At 36.5% G+C, this 12,159-nt stretch overlaps 1 protein-coding gene across 3 annotated transcripts in view; it reads right to left on the bottom strand.

Annotated features, from left to right (window-relative positions):
• Positions 1-12,159, bottom strand: part of AEBP2 (AE binding protein 2) — a 72,747-nt gene that overhangs the window by 29,574 nt on the left and 31,014 nt on the right. For all 3 annotated transcript variants that reach the window (XM_027129460.1, XM_027129462.1, XM_027129461.1), the window contains exon 4: positions 948-1,134. In XM_027129460.1, coding sequence (XP_026985261.1) covers positions 948-1,134 — 187 coding nt within the window. The remainder of the gene's footprint in view (positions 1-947; positions 1,135-12,159) is intronic.

Genomic DNA, 12,159 nt, shown 5'->3' on the forward strand with positions numbered 1-12,159 from the left:
ACAATAACTCCCCCTCTAAATCATTCAAATATATCACTCCTCACTCAAGATTCAAACACAGAAGTCATCACTTGAATTAAATTCAGAATAATAAAAGCTCCCAAATTTCAGATTCTATGCATTCAGACCTTAACCATGTTATGTCCACTATTAAAGTGTCAGGAATGCTCAACTAAAATAACAGTCTCCAAACCAGGTGTGTGTCATGATCCAATAGAGTGGGGAAGAAAATAATATCACTTCTGGATTTTTTTCATCTCTGTTTTCCAGTATTCCTTCTTGGTAATTATAATGCACACTAGCAGTGTTACCTATATATACTGTATAAATACACAAGTTAAGATTGGGTGCCTAACCATTTTTTTAATGAGCTGTATAATGAAATACCTTTGAAGACAACAAAAATAGAGACTCTTTGCCTGCGGTTCAAAAGTATACAATCATCTAATTATGTTCTATCCTAAATATCAAGGATACATCACATAATTTGATGAGTAAGCCCAAAACCATGTGTGTCACAGCAAGACTGTTAAGTAGAAACACAGACTACACAGAGCTTCGCTATTCACACACACCACTTCGGAGCAGACAGGTTACTTAACTTTTACTTGATTTTTATCTTTAACATATTCAAATTTTCTAAAATATTGTCAGAAATACCAACACTGCCATAATTGGTCTTAATTTAGAAGAGAATCAAAGTAGCCCTCAAAATCTAATTACAGAGCTTGGATTCTAAGGCCACATAAGCTTACATTCCCTTAGCTACTAGAGGTAAAACATACATCACTGAATTCTCACAGTGAAGGACCAAGATCCTATCTGTTCATTACTGTTAACAAAAATAGATAAGCAGAGTTGAAGAATGGTAAAAACTGAATTTGCATGAAAGCCCAAGACAAAAACAAAACCATCTAATACACACTGATTTTCAGTGAGACACTTACGTAATGAGCGTCGTCTTTTGTTCTTTAATTTCCTCCTTTTGTTCATTCCAGCTTTAGAAGGAGATTCTTCTTTGGCCTTTGGCTGGCTAGAAACTTTTGAGGAGTTCTGCTGACTGAAGTGTGTGGGTACATGGCGAGCTAGCCCTCCCTGAGAAGCAAAGCTGGCATTGCAGCCACCAACAACACACTAAATAAAAAAATTTAAAAAAATGTCAGGGATGCTGTATAGGATAGAAGCAAAATATGAACGAGTGAATATTTCATATTTTCAGAAGTAAATCAGTAACACTACAGAACTAATTCCAGAAAGGATCTATGAGGGACTAGTACAACCCTTTCACTTTATAGGTTGCACAAAATACAGATTAACTAGTGACAGAGCCTGGAAACTTTCATGACTCCTTAGTTTACTGCTCTTCCCACCATGTGCAAGACAAAAATAGTGGAATCTTCTTCCCAGAAAAATCTGGAGGTTAGTCACTTTTCTAAGAGGAGCAGTAAGTTGTTTTCACATCAAAGAATAAGATAATCGAACAATTACTGGGATTCCTGGATTTTCAAAGTTATTTTTATTTTAAGATATATGCTACTTCAGGGAGTTCCCCAGTGGCCTAGTGGTTATGATTCCAGGCTTTCACCGAGTTCAATCCCTGGTCAGGGAACTGAGATCCCGCAAGCCGCGGAGCCGCAAGAAAAAAAAAAAAAAGATATATGCTACTTCAAAACCTTCATCAGGCTCCCAACTGCTCTACACTGTTTTAACAGACAAGAAAGAAATACAATAATACTGACTTTTAAACTACTGGATCTAGTCGCTCAGAGAAGACAACTTGTATGCTCAGGGTTGGTCTTATGCAACCCTCTATAAGTTCCATTAAATACTGCCTCCTCAGCCTTCTGTACTTGCAAGACTGAGAAAACAAGAGGTCAACTTAACTACCCAAGTCACCTGGCAGATCTGCTATTCCAACAATGAATGCAGAATGTTTGGATATCACTAAAATTACAATGCTCAAATTAGCTACAGAGCAAGTGTGTGATTTCTAGTTAGATCTTAGAAAATAGTATTTGCAGGTCTTCTAACAAATGAATGTTACTAATTAAAACAAACATTTTCCAAAACGATCCCCAAATAGCAAAATCCACAGCTGGATTTTGCTGGTGGCCTTCTATTAGTAAGTTATTAAAGTTGCTTAGTTTCTGACTTGAAAACAAAACTACAAGTACGCAAATTTGCCACGTATGCTACTAAATGTATCCATCACATTATTCCCAGGTGGTTCAACTTAATTACATTTTTCTAGATAATACCACAAAAAAATCCACATGCTTCCAGGCTCTTTCTTTCAATCTAGGTACCGTACCTCCACCATTTTAAACTTCTAAAAACACACTACAACCCTCTCTTAGTTGAGATTATAACTTTATTCACAAAATCTCTCTAAATCTGCCTGTGTGAAAGGGAGCTCATCCTCTTTTGAGGACATCCTCACACTTTCAGAGCATAATTAGATAATTTATCCTAACTCATCTTTTCCATGCATTTTGAAGGCAGGAACATACTTTCATGAATATATATATATTACCAGAAGCATCTTGCAAATCACAGGTATTTCTAAATACACTGGCTTATAGATTCTGACAAAAACCAATGCTAGCTAAGACATTTCACAGCAAAATCCTTATATAGTGCCATTAATAATTATTCTATTTATTTCAATATACAAGAGACATGTTATGGGCTCTAACTGTACTCAGAATTGCTAACAAAAGGTTAAGAGGCAGAGGAATGACTCAAGATTTTAGTTCAAATACTTATCTATTCTATATTCAGTACTATGTAAGATGCTAGAAGTATAAGGATGATTAAGACACAGTTCTTGCCCTGAAAGTGCTTACATGTGATCAGCAAGACATACATACAAAGCAACAACTTCAAAGGACTATAGTCAGGGGTAAGGCACAGAGTGTTATGGGAACCCTGAAAAGAAGCAATTAGCCATATTCAGTGCTTACCAATTCATTTAATTCTTACAATCCTATCAATAGTGTGGTCCTCAGATAGCCTACATCAAGAATGTTCAGCTACAGATTCTGACCATGAGAAGTTTAGCATCTAACGGATGCTGAATTCTTAGAATTTAAAAACTTACTACACGTATTTTGAGTACCAGAAAAGAATAATGGTTTTTAAAGCTTCTGTCTTCTGTAGATTACCACATTGCCATAGAACACCACAGTCTACTACAGAAGCCACTAGCCAGATGCTGCTACTTAACATTTTAAATAAGGCTACTATAAGAAACTGAACTTTTATTTTTATTTAATTTTATTAATTTTGTTGAGGTGAACTTCACATAACATAGCATTTTAAAGTATACAATTCAGTGGTATTCAGTGTATTCACAATGTATAAACAAATACAAGGTTATACAAGGATAGCTTGGATGTATAACATCCTTGCCCAGACTTGTTATTTTCCATTTATTTTATTAAAACCATCCTAGTGAGTATGAAGTGTTATCTCATCGTGGTTTTTATTTGTATTTCCTTAATAACTTTTAATTTTTAATTTAAAACCTGATATTCAGTTTAACTACTGAAAAAGTTTTAAATATGTTTGGAAAACTTGAGTGTGTGAATCTACTTCTCCAACTGCAAATTTTATGAAATCTAAATACAGATGAAGATGGGGGTGGTGTTAAGAGTTTGGGATTAACATATACGCACTACTATATATAAAACAGATAAACAACAAAGCCTACTGTGTAGCAAGAGAACTATATTTAATATCTTGTAATAACCAATAATGGAAAATAATCTGAAAAAGAATATATATATATTTTATATATATGTATGTATAACTGAATCACTTAGCTGTACACTTGTAGCTAACACAACACTGTAAATTAACAATACTTCGATTTTTAAAAAATGGTTAGAAAAATAAATTAAATAAAGATGAATTGTTTAGCACCTGAATTAAGGGTGATGAAGTAGAATTGCCCTAATGGGTTAGTTTTGCACTGTCCAATACATTTTAGTCATTAGACACATACAGCTACTGAGCACTTAAATTGTGGCTAGTCTGAATTAAAAAGTGTTGTTAAGTATAAAATACACACCAAATTTGGAAGATTTAGTACCAAAAAAGCAGAACATCTTATTAATTATACTGTATATTGATAAGGTGCTGAAATGATATAATCAGTTAAGTCAAAGATATTACTTAAATTATTTTCACTTTTTTCAATTATTTTTAAAACAGCACTGGAAAATTTTAAACAACACATTTGGGTCACACATATTTCCATTCTACAGTACTGCCATAGACTAAGCCATGCAGTACTTACTTTTCTTTTCAATTTTAGATGTCATCCCTGTATTTCCTAACACCTATCCTAAAAACATACTTTAGGGCTTCCCTGGTGGTGCAGTGGTTAAGAATCTGCCTGCCAATGCGGGGGACACAGGTTCAAGCCCTGGTCCAGGAAGATCCCACATGCCACAGAGCAGCTAAGCCCGTGCACCTCAACTACTGAGCTTGCGCTCTAGAGCCCGCGAGCCACAGCTACTGAGCCTGCGCTCTACAGCCCGTGAGCCACAACTACTGAAACCCGTGCGCCTAGAGCCCGTGCTCTGCAACAAGAGAAGCCACCGCAATGAGAAGCCCGCACACCACAATGAAGAGTAGCCCCCGCTCACCGCAACTAGAGAAAGCCCACGTACAGCAATGAAGACCCAACGCAGCCAAAAATAATAAATAAATTTTTAAAAATAAATAAAAAATAAAAACATACTTTGAATAAGCATAATTTGTGTCCCATGTGTCAGATACTTCAAGGAATACGATATAAATAAAATAGTCTTTGCCCTTGGATTCCCAGTTTAGTACTGGTTATTCAAAAAAATTTGTTGAGAAACTCCACATTTCAAATTTTAGAACTGCTTGCTACGTGACTACAGTTAAAGCAGCAATGATAATAACAGTTCTGGTCCAAGTCCTCAGGTTTAAATTGAAAGGGATTTTGTGATATGAATCCACCCAGGATTATCCTTAATTACAAGGGCCCAAATAGGCTAACAGATTCATTTTGTCCTGGGTTCCTTCAAAACTACAAAGAATAAGCCCTGGTAGTATCTAGAAGTGAGAGAGTAAATATCACAAGTTTATTTTAATCAGCAATGATTCAATGCTCAGGACATAAAATCAATAATGAGAATTCTAACAGAAAATTGTTTTATCTTTGATTTTGATTATTCATCAGTCAAGAATAAAAAACAAATCTAAAAAAGAAAATATAGAAAGTACAATGAGAATTTAGAATGAGAGAAAAAGAGTATTTTTTTTTTTTTTTTTTACGGTACGCGGGCCTCTCACTGTTGTGGCCTCTCCCGTTGCGGAGCACAGGCTCCGGACGCGCAGGCTCAGCGGCCATGGCTCACGGGCCCAGCCGCTGCGCGGCATGTGGGATCTTCCCAGGCCGGGGCACGAACCTGTGTCCCCTTCATCGGCAGGCAGACTCTCAACCACTGCGCCACCACGGAAGCCCCAAAAGAGTACTTTTAATGAAAAGAAATACAACAGAATCACACACCTTTCACTAAAACACAAATTCTTTTACCCTAACAGAGAAAGTAATTTTAAGCACCATCTAATCAATAGTCCACTCATTTAGTGTTTATCCCAGAGAACAAGGTGAGAGACAAATCTGCTGCCTCAAAGGGTCTTAGTGCCTTCACTCCCCTTAACACAAGCATCTCACAGTGCTGAGTGATTTTACTGTTCAAATATTCAATGTTTCACCCACACACACAACAATGACTACGGAACTCAAGCTACCACACATGGTGCTCTGGTTTAAAAAAAAAAAAAAAAAAAAAGCCTGTTTCAACAATCAGGGAAAAAACTGGTTGTTGGACATTGAGTGTTTTAAATGTTCTGTCTCCCAAATCCACTGAAACATTCAATATGTCAGCTACTCTTGTGGGCAAGTAGCTGTTATAAAATTTGAAACGTGGAATGACAGTTTTTTCAAACAGATTTGTTCCAATGAAGCAACACTAAGACTTTCTTTGCTAGTGCAAAGACTGTCTTATTCATACTCATATTCCCGTTAAGTAGTATGAAAATCTACAAGGGGCGACTGAAACATAGAGCAGAAAACACCAGTTTCACAGAAGATATGGTAGTATTTATTAGCAGGTAATCTAAAGGAAAACAAAAATTCCAGGTAGAAACGCTGGTTTCCTAGTTTTGACAAATGTACCACAGAATGTGAGATGATAAGATCGGGGGAAAAAAACTGGGTGAAGGTACATTGGTACCCTCTGTACCATCTTTGCAACCTTTCTGTAATTCTAAAATCTTTCTAAAACAAAAAGCTTTTAAGATTCTCAGGTAGAAAGCACAGCCTATACAAAACCACAATGAGGGCAAAATGTGACCCATTTGAGATCTACAAGTAATATAGTATGGCTGGAACACAATTTCCTATGAAGGTAAAGTAAGGGATTGAATGAGAGTAGAGAAGCAGGTAAGTATCAGATATGATATTATGCATCATGCTAAGAAATAGATTTTAATTTAGAGAGGAGTTATCAAGGATTTCAAATAGTAATAACTAAGTGAACCTTAGAAGAACTGGGAATAACAGAGTGAGAAGTAGTAATAATATTCAAAATACCCTGAGAGGCAAGCAAATCGGTAGGATTTGCTAACGCGTGGGGCGGTGGGGCGGTATAGGAAAAGTTAAGAGAAGAATCAAGACTATTTCAGGGCTCTTAAAGTCAGGGTAACTGGATGGAAGATCTTAGTATTTACTGAGTCTAAAACAGAACCATGTTTGAAATGGAAAACCAAGATTTTGTACATGTTAAGTTCAAAATGCCCTATTAGACATCCAAGCTGAATATTCTATTCTGGAATCCAAGAGGGAAAGTCAGGGCTAGAGGTAATCTGGGAGTAATCAGAATATACACAGTATTTAAAACCAAAGGACTATGGGGCTTCCCTAGTGGCGCAGTGGTTGAGAGTCCGCCTGCCGATGCAGGGGACACGGGTTTGTGCCCCGGTCCGGGAGGATCCTACATGCCGTGGAGCGGCTGGGCCCGTGAGCCATGGCCGCTGAGCCTGTCCCCTGCATCGGCAGGCGGACTCTCAACCACTGCTGCCACCAGGGAAGCCCTAGGGTGAGAATTTTTGACAGCACTCTCCAACATTTAGAAGTGAGGCAGAACAGAGGTCAGCAAAGCAGACTGGGAAGAAGCAGCCACTGAGTCTGGGTGGGGATGAACAACAGGCAAGTGTGATATCAAGGAGGCCCAGAGAAGAAAGAGTAAAAACAAGATCCCATATGCAACATGCACATAGTAAACACAGCATACATCTTTCTTCCCCTGTACCTTTTTCCCTCCTTTCAACGAGCACTGAATTGGTAACCTCATTTACCAGAGAAATATTGCTTAGTTATCAGCTTTTATAACTAACAAAGTTCACCTAGTGTTATAATAAGCGGTATTTCTCTTACAGGTCCCCCCATAAGAGAAATATCTTGTAAATAGAAGTTCTTAAGCCTGGGTACACACCCAAATCACCAGAAAGATTTCTTTAAATATAGCAATGACAGGCAGCACATCCCAGAGATTCTAATTTAATTGGTCATGGGTGCAACTCAGGCACCAGAATTTGAATACCAAGTGGCACAGCTCATATAGTAAAAAAAAAGAACTACCTCTTGATTCTTACCAGATTTCCAAATAATGAGATCCCTACCATTCTCAACAGTGACCAATCGGTTTTTCATTTCTGGAGGGGAGAGGAATCACCTTTTGTTTTTCAGTATCATCATGTTCACTGCAGCTATTTTCCTTATTTTACTCAAACTGTACCATCTTTGGTCAGTGGGAGCCTGCTAAAAACTGTCTGCCGAGGCTAGGGAACATGAGAGCTTCAAATACACAGACACACAGAGACATACACACAGAGAATTAAAGCTAGAACAGGGTGCTTTAAGCTTTGTGTTATTACAGAGAATGTCTGTTGAAAAGCAAAAGATTCTCACAAAAAAATATATATATACACATATATATAATTTAAAAAGATACATAATAAATATATATATAATTTTAAAATGTATTTTATACATATATCTGTGAGGTGATGGATGTATTAATTAACTAGATGGAGGGAATACTTTCACAATTGACTAATGCATATCAAATCATCACGACGTATACTTTAAGTATCTTACAATTTTATTTGTCAATTATACCTCAAAAATGCTGGGGGGAAAAAGCAGAAGATTTTTTAAATTATCAGTATCAACTAACATTATAAAACAGGTTACAAAGGAACTGAAGAAGGAAATTATTGCATCACCCATCGCAGTGAATGATGTATTATTAGCATCACTATGTCCTGTAAAAATTACCAGAATTTGCCTGTGTGCACAACTGTAAGCCACCCACAGGAATAAAGATATAAAATTTCTTTTTTCTTCATCGACAATTTAGGCTACGTTCTTGATTCCAAAACACCTAAAAAGACTGTCTATTTCATGTATAAGGCCTGAAAGAAAATCTGAGTTTTTCAAGCAATACTCTATCACAATAAGAAGTCACTCAGATGTGTCACTATTATGAACGAAGCCAATCATGTTGAGCTGCTGGAGACTAGCTGCTGAGGAAAACTTACAATAAATTCATTAACCCATGACAACTAAGTGACGACAAGTACTGTGTTCAAAGTAAACAGAAATACTAGAGTAGGGGAGAAACATGTAGGAAGAAAAAAAAAACTATGGAGCCTATCTGAAAAGTTCAACTATGTAATTTCTAACATACTATACAAATTTGTCCAGACAAGCCACTGCCACACTGGCAAAAAAGGAAATCAAAACGATCACCAAACATGCTATGTATGACTAATTTTTATTTTCTTCAGTTAAGTAAAATATTTCTGAGCATGGTGAGTTGAAGCCAATTAGCCATGATAAAGCTTAATACCAAATGACTAAGAAAAATCAAAATCACACTTAAAAAAAAGAAGACCAGAGAATAGTTGAAAGAATTCCAAAATCCTAGTCCTATAAACACATGTAATGTTTTCCAAACCTTTAATAATAAAAGGTTTCACTACGTTAAACAAAATGGCAGCAGCAACTCCCCTTCACACAAACTCTAAATGCACATACAAAGCAAGGGTGTATACACAAGACAAAGAGAATATGGGGAGAGGCTGGGGCAGAAGGTGCTTATCTAGGAATAATCTTTGCACTTTAATTATAAAAGATAAACATTATTAAAAGAAAAAACTATATTTACATTTTAGGAGTATGTTTGATTTTACAAAACTAAAATTTCATAACGAGCTGACATGATCAATTATTTTCATATGACATTAACTTCTTCTCAAGCACAAAACAACAAGTTTAAGAAACATCAAATGTAACTTAAACATAAATGACACATCCATGACTTTCATTTATTTCCCATGTCAACTCAGTTAGGTCTTACAGACTTCCAGTTTCTAGCCTTTGCCATTACCAACACTCCAATGGACTTTTACCATCTGAATCTTTAGACAGTTGCTCCAGAAGCCACATGAGCAAAAACTGATAAATATATAAAAATCTGTATTAGATGAGCATCAAAATGATAGTCATGTATGATAAGCCAAAGAATAACATACAGCTTCCCTGGTGGCGCAGTGGTTAAGAATCCACCTGCCAGTGCAGGGGACACATGTTCGAGCCCTGGTCCGGGAAGATCCCACATGCCGCGGAGCAACTAAGTCCGTGCGCCACAACTAGTAAGCTTGCACTCTAGAGCCTGCAAGCCACAACTACTGAGCCCTCGTGCCACAACTACTGAAGCCCGTGTGCCTAGAGCCCATGCTCTGCAAGTAGAGAAGCCACCACAATGAGAAGCCTGCGCACTGCAACGAAGAGTAGCCCCCGCTCGCCGCAACTAGGGAAAACCCACATGCAGCAACAAAGACCCAATGCAGCCAAAAATTAAATAAATTTATTTAAAAAAAAAGAATAACATAATACATGAGTCATTCTGTAGACAGATGATTGACTGACTGATAGAATAAAGAGTAGAAAGCGCTGAAAGTAGAATGTCAACTTATAAACTTAGATGGTAAGAGAGAAAAAAACTCATTTTGTAACCCTCATAGTAATAAATGATTCAGGCAAGAAACATTAATGGATACTAAAACTAGTTCTAATGGGGAACAATATATTCATATAGTTCAAAGTATCTCTCCAAAAATTAATCATTAATTGTAAAGGGACAAATAAGTTTATGGTAGAGAACCTGGCAAATTCCACCTTAACCAAGTGATGCTAGGTAATTTCATCCATGATGGAACAAACTCTCATCAAGTGTCCCCTGAAGTGATACTGTGACAATTTTATTCTATTTTCACCAAAAATGCATAAACTGAATCTGATCACATCAAACAACCCCCAAGTGGGCAACATACTACAAAATAAAATGTTTATACTTTTTAAAAATATTAGTGCTATAAAAGATAAAGACAGGCTGAGGAAACTGTAAGTTTTAAGGAGTCATGAAAACTAAATGTAATGCATGATCCTCAACTGGATGCTAAACCAAGGGGGGAGAAAAACGGCTATGAAGGACATTATTGGGACAATTAGTGAAATCTGAATAGCTGATGGCATCAATGTTAAATTTCTGGAACTTGGTAACTGTACTAAGGTTATGTAAATGAACGTCCTTGCTCTTAGGAAATAACACACACTGAAGTATCTAGGGATACGGCTCCTCTTAAGTGGTTCCCCCAAAATAGTGTGCACGCGTGTGCGTGTGTGTGTATGTAGGAAAAAAGGGAGGAAAGAAGAGAGAGAGATGGGGGGAGGGAGACAGATGGAGAGATGGATGATGTACCGCTGGATGGAAAGATACAGAGAAAGAAAATGTGGCAAAATGTTAACTGGTGAATCTGGCTGAAGGGTATACAGGAGTTCTTTACCCATACATGTGTGAGAGAGAAATATATGGGAGTTCTTGTATCTTTTCTGCAAGTTGACATTTTTCAAAATTAAAAGTTTAAAAAATCTGTGTTTTAGAAAAAGTACCATAAAAAGTCAAGAAAAAGGTCAAAATGGGGAAAATATTTAATTCCTATCACAGGAGGGAAATTTTTTCCTACTTTATAAAAAAGAATAATGAGCTCAAAAAGGATTTCCATTCAAAAATACAAAATAATTAATACAGAGGAAAAATGATGTGAATACATAGAAAAGTATTTATACTGTATTTACACTGTATGTGTCTGCACTGTATATAAGTAGAAATGTGTTACCATATACCGGCAGATTGGTAAAGATAGAATAACAAGCCTCAAGGTTGTTGAGAAACAGGAACTATATTATACACTGCTGGTTAGAATACAAATTGGTACGTTTTTCTGTAGGGGGAATAATACCTTTCAAAAGCAAGCCTAGACATATACCCTTTGACTGAACAAAATAGCTTCTAGGAATTTATATTAGCTCACAAAAGTAGTTTATAAAAATGTGTTAACTGATTATATTGTGGAAAACTGGACCAACAAAATCCATCAAGGAATGATTAAATAAAATATGGTAAACTATTACATAGAAAGATCACACAACCACTAAAAAGTTAATTTATTGACATGAAATGATGTCCAATACAAAACTAAAATGGTAGGCTAGGGAATTCCTGGTCCAGAAACTAAGATACAGCAAGTCAAGCAACATGACCCCCCCCCAAAAAAAAAAAGGTACAATACACGTAGGTGCAAAATGATCCCATTTCTTTCTTTACTTTGTACATATATGTTAAGAAGTCAAATATCATAGATAGTTAGATTATAGTTCCACTACCTTCTTATTTAAGCTTGTCAATGTCAAATTTTTTAATATGAAGCAAGCATAACCTTTATAACACACTTACTTCCATGTGACAGAGTGGAGGAAGAAGAGCGAGTCTACTAGGAACTAAGGAAAAGCTTTGCTGGCTGTGAACTCCCAACGTCTGTCGTAGCCAGGCAACACTAGGCACTATACTAGCCCTTCCTTTCCCTATCCCTCCATCCCTTTTATTTATTCAGGCTTCATTCTAAAGAATTAACAACTTTAAATGTTTTCAGTAAAGACAGTGTGCATTTTAAAAAATTTCTCTTCAAGATGATTCTATCAATTATCCCACA

Source organism: Aethalodelphis obliquidens, unplaced genomic scaffold (assembly GCF_003676395.1).
Source record: "Aethalodelphis obliquidens isolate GAN/ISIS:26980383/991018 unplaced genomic scaffold, ASM367639v1 scaffold36, whole genome shotgun sequence".
NCBI lineage: Eukaryota > Metazoa > Chordata > Mammalia > Artiodactyla > Delphinidae > Aethalodelphis > Aethalodelphis obliquidens.